At 38.0% G+C, this 18,283-nt stretch overlaps 1 protein-coding gene across 4 annotated transcripts in view; it reads left to right on the top strand.

Annotated features, from left to right (window-relative positions):
- CTPS2 (CTP synthase 2) overlaps positions 1-16,302 on the top strand; it is a 132,590-nt gene extending 116,288 nt beyond the window's left edge. For 2 of the 4 annotated variants that reach the window (XM_027835387.1, XM_027835388.1), the window contains exons 18-20: positions 6,913-6,930; positions 11,969-12,079; positions 16,035-16,302. In XM_027835387.1, the coding sequence (XP_027691188.1) occupies positions 6,913-6,930; positions 11,969-12,038 (88 nt within the window). In that variant the 3' untranslated portion in view covers positions 12,039-12,079; positions 16,035-16,302. Of the gene's footprint in view, positions 1-6,912; positions 6,931-8,373; positions 8,444-11,968; positions 12,080-16,034 lie in introns of those variants that run through there. The other 2 variants (XM_027835390.1, XM_027835389.1) reach the window with 2 other exon arrangements.
- The last annotated feature ends 1,981 nt before the right edge of the window (positions 16,303-18,283 follow it).

Genomic DNA, 18,283 nt, shown 5'->3' with positions numbered 1-18,283 from the left:
CAATGGATAGAACATTGGACTTGGAATCAGGAAGTCCTGAGTCCAAATGTGGCCTTAGACAATTATTAGCTGTAGGAGCCTGGGCACATCAGTTGACTACTGTCTGCCTCTGTTTCTTCATCTGCAAAATGGAGATAATAATAGCACCCACTTCCTAGGATTGTTGTGAGGATCAAATGAAATAATATTTGTAAAGTGCTTTGCAAACCTTAAAGTGCTGTATAAATGTTAGATAGCATTATTATCTTCTCTAAGGGATAATTTGAGGCAGTTAGGTGGTTTAATTGGATAGAGCATAGAACTCATAGTGAGGAAAACTAAGGTTCAAAACATGCCTCAGACACTTATGTAACCTTGGGAAAGTCATTGAATCTCAGCTTCAGTTTCCTCATCTGTAAAATGGGAATTATAGAAGCCATAATATTTGCCTCACATGGTTGTTGTGAGGATCAAATGTGATAGTGTATGTAAAGTATTTTTCCAAGCTCCAAAGCATTACAGAAGTATCAGTTGTCATAAACACAGAGTGCATGGTGGGGTGAGAGTATTATCACAGTTATTCATACAGAGACTAGTTCATAGCATTGCAAACAACTTCACTACATCACCATATTTGCATTTCTCATATTCTTTTTTAATGATGAAGAGGACAGAATGTCTCATTGAACAGGGGAGATGGAAATAGATTATTGAAAATTTTTGTATTATGGAGCTCTTGCTTATGGTTTGATGATGTCATTCTTTTTTTTTTTTTTTTGCAATTGGGGTTAAGTGACTTGCCCAGGGTCACACAGTTAGTATCAAGTGTTTGGTCTTAGCCTGGATTTGAACTCAGGTCCTCCTGACTTCAGGGCTGGTGCTCTATCCACTGCACCACCTAGCTGCCCCTGATGATATCATTCTTAAGAGTCTCGGGCAGAGGTAATTCCCATTCTTCCCTGGAAACTCAAACCAAAGGAACAAACCAGGAGGGAAGGAGTGATCCAAGCACCAAGTCATTTATTTTCTGGGAAGGCATTTTGAAAATAAAAAAATGGGAAATGGACAACAGAAATGACTGATACTGACTGTAATGATTTCATCCAGAAGTTAAACCGTTATAAGTTAATTTCCACACTAAGGAGACCAAAAAGAGCCTGTAAAGCACCTTAGTCAGCAAACATCTGACTTACTTTCCAAGCAGAAAAGATTACTGCCAGAGAAAACACTGGGTTGGAATATAAACATTTCTGTAAAATCTTTACAAAGAAGAGTGAGGGGCAATTATGTTGAGTTTTTTATACAGTTATAAGTTAACCATACTTAATGAGGACAGCAGGAAGGAGCAAGCAGGTTTTCCTAAAAAATATTCAGCAGTGGACCACATGTTTACCATCTTCCATTTATCTAAAAAAATGTGGTGAATATAAAGCTCCATAGTGCTTTTTGTTGATAGAACTTACAGGATCTTGTACAAGGTGTCTCTCGTGCATGCATTATTCACAACTCCTTGAAGGATAAAACAGAAATAACCCTATTCAGTGACTCTGATAATAAACATCATTTGAGGACGATGTATGTTGCCCAGAGATATTCTGCACAGGCAGGGAGGTGATTTAGTGCAGAATACAGGTTAAGGAAGGATTCCCTGTGGATGGTGAGATCTTCCAGATGTTCATATTTGAAAATAGCATTGTGCTAATAGAATTAAGCCCCAAGACACGACAAAATCTCCTGACAGAGATCTATACTCACTCAAAAGAGTTTGGCCTGTGTACCTACATAATAAAGACCAAGTGGATGAGCAAAGTCATGCATTTCAACATGTATTTGGATAGAAACCCTAGGGAGCTCATCCAGCAGTATATATATGTAGGGAAGACAGTACAGATGGACGATGAGCTGGATCCAGAATTGAATAGCAGGAGGAGAGGGCACTGTTGTTTTTAGGAAACTGCAAATCTCTCTTACCAATTCAAAGTTTCCTGTGAAAATAAAGCCCCATTTTTCTTTTCTTTTTTTTTTAGAATTTCATTTTATATTTTTATTATATAGTGATTTGTATAGTTTTTTTATAATTACATATAAAGACAAATTTCAACATTTATTTAAAAATTTTGAGTTCCAAATTTTCTCCCTCCCCCTCTACTCCCCTCCCTAAGATGGTAAGCAATTTGATATAGGTTATATATGTATAATCATGTAAAACATTTCCATATTAGTCATGTTGTGAAAGACCAAAAGACAAAAACCATGAAAAAATTTAAAAAGTGAAAATAGTATGCTTTGATGTGCATTCAGACTCCATCAGTTCTTTCTCTGGGGGTGAATAGCATTTTTCCTCGTGAGTCCTCTAGAGCTGTCTTGGATCACCTTTGGAATTTTCTTGGATTACCATTTTTCTGATACTATGATTTTTCTGGTTGTTGTTGTTTATCCTTCGTTTTCAAAGAGGCCCTACCTAATGAGGCCTGGAACATTATTGCCTCCTAAGAACTAAAGGGCACAGAGGGCAATAGAGAGGCACATGGTGGGTATAATCAGGCTAAGACAAATTGCTCTGGACTTTAGAACTCCATAGAACAAGGGCAAAGAATGTCATTGAGAAATTGTGTGACAGAAGAGGAAGATGGGATAGTCATGTGGTAAGAGGAAACATTGACAGGTGGGCAGCCAGAGAGTTCCATTGTTATATTCTTGATGTAGAGAGAAGCAAGGATGCTTCCAGCATGTTAGGTGGACCTTCTGCGGCAAGCCTTTGTGAGAACAAGAATGGGAATCACATGGGATCCAAAAGCATGGATAAATTTTGATCACTGTTGTTAGAGGAGGTTCCTGAATCACTGAGCAGGACAGAGTCATCTGAGAGTGGAGAGTATTGAGGGAGCAAGTGTATAAGGCAATGAATGCCCTGATAATCTAGCCAGGTTCTGGATTGTTTACAAATTTGGGTGTATGTTGGGAGAGTGATTCTGCGATTTCTAAAGACTCTCTTTCTTAGACAGTTGGGCCTGGCACAGGAAGACCCTAATTCAAGTCCTTGTCTCAGACACCTACAGACCCCTGGTCAAGTCACTTGTCCTCTCCTTTCCTCAGTTTTCTCTTCTGTAAAATAGGGATAATAATAGCACCTACCTCCCCATGGTGGTTGTGAGGATAAAGATGAAATCATATTTGGAAAGTGCTTTGTACACCTTAAAGTGCTATGTGTTAGTTATTATTATCATTTTATTATTATTATTATTATTAGTAACTGTTATGTGGGAGGTAAAGTGTAGTCAACTATGCAGTGATTTAGATAGCCTTTTCCACTAGGAGGAGAAAATTTTGGTCTTCAGCTAGCCTTTCCTAGATCAGCTCTAGCTTGGGAAGCATTTTTTTTTCTCAATATAATATAGAACTACTAAGAGATATTTATTTGATTGGCATTCTAGTTGTAGATTTTATAATCTATATTGATCTCTTGATCCTGTGTCTCCACCTAGCATTTGTTACCATGTGCTCAGAACAGCATCCTTTTATTCCCAAAGCAGTATGGCTCTGGGTTTGCCTTATAACTTCAGTTTTCCCACTTTTATAAGAATTCTATAAGTTGCTTGATCTAAAGGAGAAAACCTGTTTTTCTTTTTTAGGTACAGAAGTCCATTTAGGAAGATTCTTCTTATTTTTCAAGTCAAGCCTCCCATTTCTTGCTCACGTTACATATTCTAACAAGTATCTCAGGGCACTCTTTGTCCTATACTGCAGCTTCTAATTTCTTACAGAGGTTTGTGGGGATGGTGGGCTAAGTGCCTCCATTTCCTTGCTGCTGTCTCTGGTGTTGATGGCCTTCTTTTTGCCCTTCTAAATTATATGTTTGTTGTTTCCTAGCTTAGAAGGAACAAGTAATTCCCATATGCTCTTTAAAAAAACTTTCTACTTCCTTTATTGCTACATGACTGGGCCATTAGCTCTACTTAGCTTCTTTTTTTTTCCAAGTGAAAATTTTTAAAATATTTTTTCCAGTTACGTGTAATAAACATTTTAACTTTAAAAAAAACCATTTTGAGTTCCAAATTCTTTCCCTTCTTTTCCCCCCCTTCCTTGAGAAGGCAAGCAATTTGATGTAGATTATGCATGTGCAGTCATACAAAACACATTTCCACATTAATCATGTGAAAGAAAACACAGACCAAAAGAAAAAAAAAAGCAAGAAAAATAAAGTTAAAAAAAGTATGCTTTGATCTGCATCCAGACTCCATCAATTCTTTCTCTGGAGGTGGATAGCATTTTTCATCATAAGTTCTTTGGAATTGTCTTGGATCATTATTTTGCTGAGAAAAGTTAAGTCATTCACATTTGATCATCATATAATATGACTGTTCAAACTTAGTTTCTTTTCAAATAACTTCTCATTTAGTATTTGTTTGTTTTGAAGCTTGTAGGCAGGCAAAACTGAAAACTAAGTAAGATGTAGTTGGAACTGTTCTCTGGAATGTCCTATTCATCAGAATAGAGGACCTAGTTCCAAATCAATTAACTTCTTTTTCAGATGCTCCTAGATACATTATGGTGTAGAAATAAAATTGTCATCTGGAAAAGTATTAACTGACAACAATTAAAGTTAAATTATGTTAAGTGTTTACTGAAGAAAATATATTTCTGTTTAATGTGATTGTATATGCATGGCCTGTATTAGATTGTTTGCTGTCTTGGGGAAGAGGGAAGGGAGGGAGAGAGGGAGAAAAAAATTTGGAACTCAAAATCTTATAAAAACTAAACAAAAAAAAAAAGAGGGAGAGAGAGAAAAAGAAAATATATTTCTTTGGGAAGGCACCTTGAAAGATCACTGGATTTAGACTCAAAGGACTCTGATTGGAATCCTGGCTTTGCCACTTAGTACCTATGTGACCTTTGGGTGAATTCACCTCTCTGGGCCTCAGTTTACTCATCTGTAAAATAATGTGATTGAATTAGATGACCTCTGATGTCCCTTCCAGCTATGATTCTAAAGACATAGCACAGTAAGAGAGGCAACATGGTGTCAGTGCATAGGGTGGTGGACTTGGAGTTGAGAAGACTTGAGTTCAAATCTTACTTCAGACACGGGCTTTGTGATTCTGGGCAAGTTACTTAATTCTTCTATACTTTGGGTTCTGACGTGAGTAAAATGGGGAGGGGGGGCCCTTGGAGTCCTCAATCTATTATCCCAAATCTGCTTTAAGGATCCCAGTAAGTGTGTACAATCTTTATATTTTTTGGATGCCCAGTGCTTTTGCTTAGAGAAATACTTCTGTGCCCCTTTTGATGGCCGTTTTTTTTTTCACATCAGCTTTTGTGTTCATCTCAAAACCACTGCAGTGCATCCCTTGAGCTCATTAATGGTTGAGTATGATGCCATGCACCATAATATATTATTAAGTTTATTATTAAATCTGTTCATGATAGGGCCAATGATGAAATTGGAGAGGATCAGTCCTAGCAGTTTTTCTTCCCTTTTCATAAATGACTTAGAATACTGATGGGAATTTTCATTGAAATGGTAGTTTTATTTTGGCCGCACCTTGGCGCATCCTCAAAGAGCAGCTCAGTGCCTCTTAGAGTGCTACACCTGAGAACAGAATTGGGATATGCCTATCTGGAGATTTATTGAGCTGAAAAAAATGTTCTGGGATAGCAGCTCTGCCTGCCCTGGAGTGCCTGATGTCTGCAGAGATAAGTATCCCCCTTCATTCCTGTAGTCAGAATCGTGCCTATTTTAGCTTGGGACTAGATGAAACCTAGAAAATATTGATGCATAGTTCTCCTCTGCTCATCCATGACCAGAAGGCCAAGAGGAGAGAGTAAGTGTGTGATGTTAATGGCAAAAGCTTTTAGTCTATCTCCATTATTCAGTAATTCCTTACACTGTCAAGTCTGGAAGTGGTTTTCTTCTATGAAATTCATTGTTCATAATTCCCAAGGGATTATTATTATGCTACTTGTTCCTGGGCCACCTTTAACGTTTGTTGTGGTTTGACTTAGGGAATGATTGTTTCATTATTTGAGGAGTTATATTTATAGCAAAGTTGGAATGGAAATTGATATATTGATTAAATACCTCACTGGTAATAGGTCTTTAAAAAAATTTGCCTAAGTGCATTTTATTAGACTTTATTAGAGCATCAGCTCTGGAGTGAGGAGGACCCAAGTTCAAATTTGACCTCAGACCCTTACTAGCAGTGCGACTCTGGGTAAGTCACTTCATGTCAATTGCTTCAAAAAAAATAATAGAAGCAGTATCAAAGGCCTGGGTTCACCTCTTATCTATGACACATGCTGGCAGTATACATGGGTTTTTACTCCTCAGTACTCTAGGCGGCTGTCAAAGATTGTACTCCCTCTGCCACTGCCCAGGCCATCGTCAGTTGTCTTGGCTTATATCTTGCCTTTGATGACTCTGGAGGAGAGAGTAAGGCTGCTGGCTTTGCACAGCTCTGCCTCACGTAAATCCGATTTACGTGAAAAGTCAAGACATCCCCCTTGTGATGTTATTGGTCCTCTTCGAGGATGAAGAATGAACAAGAAGACAAGATTGTAAAATACAGAAACAGTTCTGACCTGCATTGGTAAAGGGCATTTCCTCATCTGGGAATCCCCCATGCTGAGAAATCATAGACAGTCCCTATAACTTGATGAAAATTAAGTAGACATGCACAGCTTTTGATTTATAATGTTAAATAACTAAAGAGCTTTATTGTATAAATATAGGTTCAAGTATTTTCCTCCTCCCAAACCAGATTTCTTTCATTGTTTGCACGTGGTTACTAGCATTGGAAGGGAATAAATCATAACATTGGCTGTTTTACATTTAATAATTGCCCTTGACTGTATTCTGCATTTTTCGATTAAGTGCAAAACTTTTAAAGCATACTAAGCTGTTATTTCATTGCTTTTATATTTTATGGCTTCCAGGGGCACATTCAGAAAGAAGTAAGTACAGCAATAATAACGCTTTGGAGAAAACTTTTATGTGCATGGTAGCAAGCTGTAAACATGCTTATTCACATTAACAATGCTTTGATATGCTGTGTGGTAGCAGGAAGGTTGGTGCATCCTGGGAATTCTAATGAATGCTTTTTTTACCTGTGTATAAGCCCAAGACCAACCCTTTCTTTAGTCAACCAGTGGGTATTGGTCTAATCACCACCATCAGGCAGCACAAAAATGTTGTACAAAATGGTACTATTGTAATTCTCTAACCTTATGCCATTTCCTGTCCTCTTGGTAAAGATAAATATTTTACCATATTGTTCTGACATTTTGCCTCCATCGTACAACTCTTAGGATTTTAATAGCCAAATTTGATAGTCATAAACTAACCCTACCTTCCATTTGTAGAATTGCCTAACTTAAATCAGTGTTGCAAATATCTCACAGGCTACCTTTGTGCTGCTGCAGGTGGCTTAGACTTTGCCTTCAGAGAAGAAAAGGAGCAAGGAACACCATGTCTTTTCTGTGGTCATTCTGCTTTTATTCCAAAGCATGTGCATGTATGGGAGATATTTGCTCTGGGTTAAGTATTGAGTTGATGGGTAGCCATGTTTTTTACCTTTTAAGGGAAGCATGTACACCAAAGACCCATTCCATTTGGGATATTTAGCCCCTGAATCTTTTCTCCTAGCTGGTGGTCTGTATTATGGTCTATATTACTTTGCTCCCTGGTGGAAATTTCTCTCTTATGGGATTGGGGCTCCTGTTACTGAGCCAGGTACAAAAATATCTTCCTGGCAGGGTCTTTTTAGCAGAATGGTAGGAATTGTGTTTGTCTTGTGGGAATGATGTTTCTATCACCTGGAGTGTTTAGAATTCAACATGAAGGATGTTGAGACCCAGGTTCACAGTTAGGAAGGGCTGGGTTCAAGTCTCATCTTTGGTACTTTTTGTCTTTATGATCCTGGGAAGTTCCTTACCTTCTCAGTGCCTCAGGCAACTCTCTGAGACTGTTAGTTGCTGAGAGAGTGCTAATCTTTGTTGATAAAGTAAATTTCTTCACGTAGGAGTGCCCTCGGCATACACCAATAAAATAACTGGTTGGTTCAGATCTGCTCAGGGATTAAACTCAGCAAACACTTACTAAGTACCTACTGATGTATATTTTGGTTTCACATACAGAGTGCTGAGTTTGCACTCCTGGAGACCTGGATTCCAATCCTGCTTCAGACCATAGCTGTATGACCATGAATAAATTTCTTAACCTCCTGAGTCTCAATTTCCTTATCTGTAAAATGGGAGTAATAATAACTGTAATCCTTACTCTAAATGACTGTTGTAAAGATCACCTGAAATAATGTATATAAAGTGTTTTGCAAACCGTAAAGCACATATAAATATGAGGCATCATTATGACACTGCTGTTTCTGTTGTTGCTATAAGGCACTGTGCTTTTCCTAACAAGATGGAAAACAATATGGTCCTTGCCTTCAGGTAACTTACAGTCTAGTAAGGGTGATATAACATTTACACAAATGACAATAGACTTGGGAAGAGCAAATAATTGACTCTTAAGTATTTGCTGGATTGTCACATAGAAGGATTAAATTTATTTTCCTTATCCCCAGATACACGAGTGAAAGCTGCAAAAAACAAAGCAAACAAAAAAAAGATTTTAAATTGATATAAGAAAAATTCTCTTAATGATTAAAGATGTCCAGAAGTTAAATAGATTAGTTAATTAATTAGCATTTATTAAGTACCGACTGTGGTACTGTTCTGATTGCTGTAGACGCAAAGAAAGACCTTCCTTCCTCTCAAGGAGATAGAAACTAATGAAGAAGATAACATACAAATATGTACAAACAAGCTATAGTCGGGATAAATTGGGACAATCTCAGAGGGAAGGCACTAAGAATACAGAGGACGTGGGGAGGCATTTTTGAGAAAGTGTCATTTTAGTTGAGACTTGAAGTAAGCTAGGAAAGCTGGGGGGAGATGGGTAACATTGGAGAACATTCCATGCATGGGAAAGAGCTAGTGAAAACACGCTGAGTTGGGAGATAGAATGTTGGGCGTGGGGACTAGCAAGGAGGCCAATGTCACTCGATTACGGTCGCTTTCCTCTTCCTGCAGGTTTTTGGATGGAGTCTCTCAGTCAGGCATCATACCTTCCTTTGTGTTAAGGATAGTTAAGTTAAGGATATAAACATAAAAGTGAGCCTTCTTCACATTAGAATGCAAGCTCTTTGAGGGTGAGGTCTAATGTATATACATATACATATACATACATATGTACATACATACATATATATATAAGTATATGTGGCATGAATACGACGTGGTTATTGGTTATTGAACTAGCTGTGTAAGTGGAGAAGAAGAGATAACGGAGAAGCATTGTGAATATACAAGTGATACATGAGATTTAGCAAATGATTTCATATATGGTGTTAGCGAGACTGAAGGGTTAGGTTTCATGCATAGGTTAATGGGAGTGATGGGGTACTTATGCTCAGACCCCAGCCCTAAGGCCATAACTCTTACCAGCCAAAGACCCTATCTCTGGCAGTAACTCATGAGCAGGCCCAGTGAGGCAAACTATCTCTCCCTGTTATAAGAACAAGCTGATCTCTGTAGAATTTCCCTTGTATGAACAGGACTACCTTGTACCATCAGAACTGTGATATCCAGAGGTCAAGCTATAGTCATCAGCTTCCAAGGCTATCTTGTTACAGATGAAGCAGACCAAAAACACACCCCTTAGTAGCCCCCCTCTCCCAGGCCATGCTAGTAGTGAATGATGCCTGTGCCAAAGGTACAGAAACTGTATGTTTATCACCTAATTAGCATACTTGGCACACCACTCACCAAACTTTTTCTATATGAGCTTTAGCATCACCCTCATTAGGTTGCAAGTTGTCAAAAGAGCTCTGCCTGCTATATAGCATTACACTAAACTTTTTGCCACTTGATTGGAATGCTGCCTGAGTCCTTGAATTCTTTCCAGACAATCTGCCCTGAACTTCGGTATTTTGGGGTATCTGCACCCTTAAAATTGCATCAAGGGGAGGGTGGTACTCTTGATGGTCATAGGGAAGTTTAAAAGAGGGATGGGTTTGGGTGGAAAGACAGTTTTCTTTTTGAAATGTTGAGTTTTCTAAATTTACTTTGGATTTATTCTTAAGTATTTTCTTTTCCAATAACTCCAACTCAACAAACACTTGTTCCATTGATGAACCTTACAAGTAAGTTTAATGTCCTTCTCCCCCTGCCCACAATGGCAGGAGCTGGATAGTCTTTATTCAGGTATCTTCAAGGAATCTGTTGGAGGGGTTCAGAACTACAGGTGAACAATTCATCTCATTCATTTGTTCATGCAGTGTTCAACAAGAATTTATTAAGTGTTTATTATGTACTGTGGCTATGCCAAGTGCTGGGGATACAAAGGCAAAGACCAAAACAAAACATTCCCTGCCCTCTTGGAGATTACATTCTTTTGGGTGGGGTGGGGAAGGAACATGTATAAACCAATACGAACACGTCAGTCCAAAGTTATGTGCAAAGTAGCAGTCCGGAGAGCATTAACAGTTGGGGTTATCAGGAAAGCAGGAAAGGCCTCCAGTAGGAAGTAGCATTTGAGCTGAATCTTAAAGAAAACTAGAGATATTAGGTCAGAATATGGCATCTCTAAGGAGATATATCAAATGATTCTTCTTCTCCTCCATCCTAATCTTAACCATAGTATTTACCAGTTCTAATAGTATTAGCAGCTTCTCTGCTAATTCGAATCAGCATGTGGTCTGTACCTTACTTTGAGTTTCTAGGACTTAATGAACCAAGACTGTGAAAGTGTGTGGGTTTTGATTTTTTCTTTTAAACAGACAAGACCACAATTATACTTCTCTAGTTAGGTAAGTAGCCATACTAATAAGATCACTGAACTATATACTGTGTCCTTTTTAGCCAAAGAGGGAGGTTGAAAGAGTAGAAGTGTAAGCAATTGCTGTGAATTGAGAGAAATCCCATTATACCATTGATTCTTGCTGCTGCTTCAACGTCCTGAACTCACTTAGCAGTTCCTGACTAACCCATTTCTATCAGGGATATGAGCAAGTTCAAGGGCTCTTTCCTTCTGCATGCTACAAATGACATTCTCAAGTTTCAAAGAAATTTAGGATTTTCGCATTACTAAAGCGAATAAAGTTCATAATCAGATTGCTTACTATTGAGCCATAAAAATGATGAAATGGACAGTTTCAGAGGAAACTGGAAAACCTTTGTGATCTGGTGCAGAGCCAAGTGCACAGAACTAGGAGAACATTTATACAGTGATAACAACATTATTGAGAAATACAACTTTGAAAGACTTTAGAACTCTGATTGACACAATGATAGGCCAAGGGTCCATAGGAATGAAGATAAAACACACCTCTTACCTCCTGATGGAGAGGCGATAAACATAAAATGCAGAAAGAGACATACATTTGTGGAAACATGTGAATGTGAGAATCTGTTTTGCTAGACTATAAAGCCATAAATTGAGGGGTTTGGAGGACTATTTTTTGTTGTCTTGTTTTGTCTTGCTCAAAAAAATGAGGTTAGAGGACAGGAGGGAAAGATTAATAAAGTAAATACTTGTTGCTTGAAATTTTTTTAATTTTAAAAAGAAAGAAAGCACTTCTAAATTTAAAAAATCAGTGCTTTAGTGAATAATAGAAGGTATTTGTGTGTGGGGGGGCGAATAGGGAAATAGCTTTAGAAGCGTGATGATAAGCCAGGTTTTAAAATGATTAAAATATGAAATTTAAATTAAAACAGTGCAAATAAAATTTATGACTTCCAGTTTAAGACATGAGCAAAGGGTTCATTTTCTTTGAGCAAAAACTAGATCTTTGTACATTGTGGGCTGGTCATTATGAGAAACCCATCATAACCAAGTATCTATAGCTGATTGTGTTAGCTTTTGAGATTAAGTAGTGGAGGTCTTTGGGGGTTTAATTAGAGTGGTTTCAGATCACTTATTCTTTTTGTTCAGTGACAGCTACAGTGATCTTAGCGATGACAGCCTTCCAGAAAGAAAGATTTCTGAAATGGAAGCAAATTGAGGCTCCTTTGTGATTCCTCGTAACAGGAGGGACCCGAACAGGTAAGATGAAATTCTCTGTCTCTTCCTCTTTTAAATTTCACCATTCTTTTGAATTCAGTGTCCAATTCATGGTGAACCTCTACTTGGGGTTACAATCTCTCTGTGCTTTCTCAGTCTTCCAGTATCTTAAACTGCCAGGCTGAAAAATCAAGGGCCAGTGAGTATACTGCTGTGGGTACCACCATCTTTCTAGTCACCCAGGTTTAAAATCTAGGTGTTATCCTTAACTCCTCGCCCTTTCTTACTCTCCTCATGCAAGCTATTGCCAAGTCCTATTGATTCTTCATTCACAACATCTTTTATATATACATGCTCCTCCCCCCTCTCCCCCAATAACACTGTCACAGCCCTGCTATGGGCCCTCATCATTTCATACCTAGATTATAGCAATAATCATGTTATTTATCAACCTGCCTTGGATCTCGTTCCCCTCAATTCATCTTCCACTCAGGTATTCAAGTAATCAACCTAAAATATAGGTCTGACCGTGTCATCTCTTTTTTCAATAAAATCCAGTGGCTCCAAGATCAAAGCTCCAAGATCAAATATAAAACCCTTTGTTTGGCTTTTAAAGCTCTTCATAACCTAGCCCTTCCTACCTTCCAAATCTTCTTATACCGTACTGCCCTCCACATTCTCCGTGATGTAGTGATACTGGCTTCCTTGCTGTCCCTTGAACAAAGCATCTCCCAGCACCATTCATTTTCACTGACTCTCCCATCCTTAGAATTCTCTCCGTCCTTATCTCTTGCCTGCTGGTTTCTGTGGCTTCCTTCAAGTCTCAACAAAAATCCTGCCTTCTACAAGAAGCTTTCCCTGATCTCTCTTAATGTTGCTACATTCCCTCTGTAGTTATCTGTATCTCCTGTATGTATTCTGTTTGCTGGTAGTTGTTTATATGTTGTCTCTGCCATTAGATTGTTTGCTTTTTGAGGGCAGGGAATGATTTTGCCTGTTTTTATATCCTCAAACTTAGCACAATGCCTGGTGCTTAGTAGGTGCTTGATAGATGTTTGTTGACTAACTGCTGCTCCAGGGACAGATGAAGGAAAATACTTTGAAATATTTGTTCTTTAGAATTGACTATTGGGGAAGAGACTTGATGGGTATTGCTAATGATTACCTTCATTTTTTTCTTCTTTAATCTTTTGTACCCAGAGAGAACTTTGCATAAAATCCCCCAATATTTCTATCATATCCCTTGATTCATTTTTATTTATTTTTGTTCTAAATTTTACTAATGCAAAATAAAATGGGGATTGTACATGAAATTGTAATGAAACTGTATATACAGCTTCCTTCCTTCCTTCCTTCCTTCCTCTCTTCCTCTCGCTGTCACTTTGAAAGCTGTTTTGCTGCTTTGTACTTTTCCTGGCCTTCCTTCTTTTCTCTGCATTTTTTAAACAAATGCCTCCATGACCTTTCTTGGTTACTTGTTTTCTTGTCTGCTTTCCCCTCCCCTGCTGAAAAAAAAAATAAAACAAAGCCCTTGTAAAAAGAAATATACAAGCAAAACAAATCCCCACATTGTGTGGGTTTGAAAATGCAAGTTTTATCCTGCATCTTAAGTCCATCATCTATCTGTCAAGTGGTCCCTTGAATAATTTTGATTATTATTGATGGTAGAGTTTCTTGAATCTATTAATTTAGCTTACTAGATAATTATATGATGCCTTATGAGGGTGTTACCCTAAGTTCTTGTTATCTATGCCAATGGAAGAGTAATCTCTGCAAATTTAGAGACATATCCATTCTGAATGTTCCTACAGGCTCTTTGTGCCTGACCTGTGGTAGAGCCTTCTGAGCTTGTATTAGTCAGAGCCATGGTCAGACAGGTTGTACAATGACCCTGACATGAGGTCATTTTGGTTCTCTTCGAGTAAGAAGGACAACAACCAAACAACCAAAATGGAAAGTATTTAAGTACAGACATAGGAAACGACTATAAGATTTTGTTTGAAGACCAAACTAGATCTGAATTTTAGAAAGTTTGTGGACACTGTGCGGTAGAAAGAGTATTAGATCTGGGGTCAGAGGGTATTGGTTGGAATTTTGACTTAGTCACTTAAGACCTTACATTTCCCCTAATGTAAAATGAAGGGATTGAACTCAGTGACTTCTGAGGTAACTTTCAGTTCTGAATCTGTGATTCTGTAACAAGGCTGGCCACTTTAGTTTCCTCATTTTTAAATGAAGAGATTGGACTAGATGGCCTCCGTTCCAGTTTTAAAATTACGATCTTGTGACCATGTGAAGATTTTTAAGAATTTTTTTAGTTTTTGGCTATAGCATCTCATTAACTGTCTGCTAAGGTGTGGCAAAGTTGTATTGGTTGCAGTGGTGGGAACCAAAGATATTTGCAGCATGGTACTATGGACGGAACATTGGCTTTGAAATCAGAAGAGAGTTCAAATTCCACTTCTAATATTTACTACATGTGTGTTCTTGGCAGTTGGACTTAGATGGCTTCTGAACCCTTCCAACTCTCGATCTAGGATTCTATGAAAAGGTACTTAGTTGTTCAGTTGTTTTTTAGTCATGTCCAACTCTTTGTGATCCCATTTCGCGTTTCTTGGCAAAGATACTGCAGTGGTTTGCTATTTCCTTCTCTAGCTCATCTGTTACAGTTGAAGAAACTGAGGCAAACAGGGTTAAGTGACCTGTCCAGGGTCACATAGCTAGTAAGTATCTGAAGGCGGATTTGAACTTAGATCTTCTATTTCTATCCACTATTTCAACCACCTAGCCGCCCTGAAGAGGTGCTTAACAGATGTTTATATTCCATTTCTTGGTAGTGTTTTTTTTTTTTCTTTCCCCGTCATTGCCGTAAATATTAGATATCATCTGATAAAAATCTTCTCATAAACTAGTGGTGGATAATGGTGGAATCTCTTTTATTTTTTCTTTTTTTTTGTTTCCATTTTTATCTTAGCTTTATTATAACATTATTTATTATGGCATTTATTATGACATTATGACATTAGCCTGTCACTGTAGTCATTGTCTGACTTCCCTGTTTGTGAAAAGAAGTCTTGTTGGAGACTTCTGGTATTAGTATTTAAAGCTTTTGACTGATTAAATAAGAGTCATGGATTTTTCTCCCCAGTGTCTTCTTCTGGGCTGTGTGGAAAAGTTTGAACAGATTTGAGGTGTCTCGTTTTGTGTCTGCTTTCTCTTCTTACTCATGCTGTAAGCAATAAATAAGGGGTGCTATCACAGTATTTTTGGCTGGTCATACTGGAACATTTAACCCTTTTCCTCCTCCTTCTCTGTCTTTATTCCTCTGCAGTGTCCCTGGGGTAGGGAGCCTTTTAGAAGAATACAGTTTTGTTTTGTTTTGAAGGTGGTTATTAAGTAGTGATCCACCTCATTTTTGGAAAAATAAGTGTCCAATGCATCATACATGAAAGTGACCAAATGCTGTGGAAGTATGGTCTGGTATTTTTTGGCGGGTAGGGGAGGAGAAGAGCTACAACAAGGTTGCAGGTAGATTACTAAAGCAGTTTTATTATTTTTTTTCTCCCTGAGGCTTTAATTATTTTATTGGAGAGTCTAGCAGGCCGAGTAATTTTATTAACTTTAAGCTCAGAGGCGGGATGCTAATAATTGTGATATCCCGGTAGGGGTCAAGGTAGGCATGGAAATGGATGAACACTAGCCTTTTAGCATGGAAAGATGTCCCAGTATTTGTGTCTTCGGGGGGCAGTTTTAAGATCTTAGCAGAGACTTTCTGACTACTGAAGAAGAGTTATTCTCATGTCACTAATCCTTGTTTCAATGAGGGGAAGGACTGAAATAATCAACCAAGAAAAAGGAGAGTTTTCACACAAGTTCTCATTTGCAAAGACGTTAAGGGACAGATGATATTAAATGCTGAATTAAATATTAAATATTGAATAGCCCTAACAGTCTTAACTGTTAAACTTATAAATGTGTCTCTCACTTTTTTTTTTAGCCTACAAATCTGTTGAAGTGAATTGAAGGAACTACTGGAATGAAACCGACAACATACAAACCGTTTCCTGCTCCTTTTCTAATCAATAAAACTCTTTCACCCCTTTAACAAGTAGATTTGAGATTCAAAGCTACTGTAGTAATCTAATTCCAATTCCAAAAAAAGGAAGAAAAAAGAGAAAGATGGTTTTCCTCTTTTCTCCTCTTGCAAAGGCTGTTGTTGGGTCTGATTGCCTTATCAGAAGGAAAATAAAACTCCTTCGTGCAAATGTGTTGTTGTTGTTTTTGGTACTGTTTACCATGATGAAAAAAAGCTTCATGAAAGCTGAACAATGACTCGTGTTAATTGAACCTTATAAGACGTATTCTGTGGAAAAGGCGTAGGCAAGATGTATCGTAACTCTTTTTAAGACCAAAATCTTAGGCTTTTTATCTAGAGGAACACTCCTCCAGATTTGAATGGCCTCTGAACTTGCTTATATTTTTCATCTTGCTTAGTATTCCTTCCCATTAACATGCAGATTACACATTCATCAACTCTATTATGGTTTCTGATTTCTACTATTGATTATTCATGGGAAGATTTAGGGTGTTTTGTGGGTGGTTGTGTATTTTTTCCCCTTGAAAGCAGAGTTTATTCAGTTGCTGAGTAATTTGGGAGGGGTTTGGTAAAATAATATTTCTGTGTAGTGCTGTCAGACACCAAGCATTATGTGAAGGCACCCAACTGTAAATTTCTCACCGTTTTATGATTAAAACAAAACTAACCAATCGAATTGTCATCGTGACTGTCAACAAAACATCAAGGAAATGCAAGGAGTTCCCTGTGAAAATGAAACATAAGCACTAAAAAACTCTATCCTCAAAGACACAACTTAGGTTGAAAATTGGACTTGGACTGTGAATAGAGAAATTCATGGAAAAGTAGAGAGACTAACTTGAAATGAGAAAAGAGTCCTAAGTAAGTTTCCAGTTTTAAGGATCAGAATTTCTAAATTCATAACCTGGAGGTGAGAATAGAACTGTCGTCATGAGTGTTAGTATCAAACTGAAAGCGATATCAGTTGTTGCTTGGTAGCTATTTTTTTTTTCCAAAGACCTCTTGGTGTGGAAGCCAGCGAAAGCCAATATGGTGGCATGGCTTTGGCCACTCAATATTCTGTGACTTCATAGAGATGACAGGGGAAAACATATAGACCACTGGTACAGAAACCACGGAGTTCTTAAATTAATGACCTAATCAGCTAAGAGATTAGCCAGGGAGTACTTAAATTCTTTAAGGCACCTGACTAGAAAGGAACTACAGGGGTGCCATCATAGCAACATTAATATTGACATTGTTGCAGAAATGGCCAGTCATTTCCTTTTGCCAGTTTGAATCAGGTCATAAATCAAACTGACGTCTTCCTTGGCCAGGTGTTCTACTTCCACTTTATGCATAAAATTTTGCTCATCACCATCTTTAACCATTTTATACCATATGTCATAGAAATACAGAGTTCCAAAATGGGAGTAGAGTTTAGTTCTCTAGTCCAACTGCAACATCGTATGGAAAAATTAAGGACAGTTTGCTGAAACAAACTGATTCATCATTTTGAATTGCATCTTCTAAGAATGTGGTCGAATTTCTCACTGTATGTCTTCCATTGAGTGTTGTATATACTTTGCAAGGTCCTAGTGACAAAGCTATCAGTTTATGAGTGAAATTATAAGCAATTTTATAATATTTAAATATCTCTTCAACATCTTTATATTACACAAATAAAGAATTATTTTGGAACTATATAACATTTGCTCTGATTCTTTTCTCTAGGACAGAAAAAAATCAAGCCCTGATTTAGTACTTGAGGAGTAGTCATTGGTATGAGATTGGCTTCTAATAGTGGTTGTTTTCCATGGGGAAGACTGTTTTACCCTTTGCTAATTGGTTTATGAGGGCTGAGCTGGAAGCAAGACCAGTAGTCTGGGAGGTGCTGCTATGCCCAAGGCCCTTAGGCTTATCTGCCTTTGGTGACAGTTGGTCAGCAGTTGTTGGTGGTGATTGGTGAGAAAGTGGGGTCCTTCTCCACAGCGATTGCTCCCTTCACTAATAGCTGTGGAACACAAGTTGAAATGAGGGGTGGTGGTTTAGTGGGTGTTGCTATTCCCAACACTCTTAGGTTCAGATTCCTGGGTTATCTCCACAAGGATATGAGGGGATGTGGTTGTTGAGGTAGCAAAGGTGGTTTGACTGGTCTGGAACATGCTAAA

This window comes from Vombatus ursinus, unplaced genomic scaffold, assembly GCF_900497805.2.
Source record: "Vombatus ursinus unplaced genomic scaffold, bare-nosed wombat genome assembly UNPS02014814.1, whole genome shotgun sequence".
NCBI classification, from domain to species: domain Eukaryota; kingdom Metazoa; phylum Chordata; class Mammalia; order Diprotodontia; family Vombatidae; genus Vombatus; species Vombatus ursinus.
Note: the sequence above shows the minus strand (reverse complement) of the source record. Positions and strands in the feature narration are given on the sequence as shown.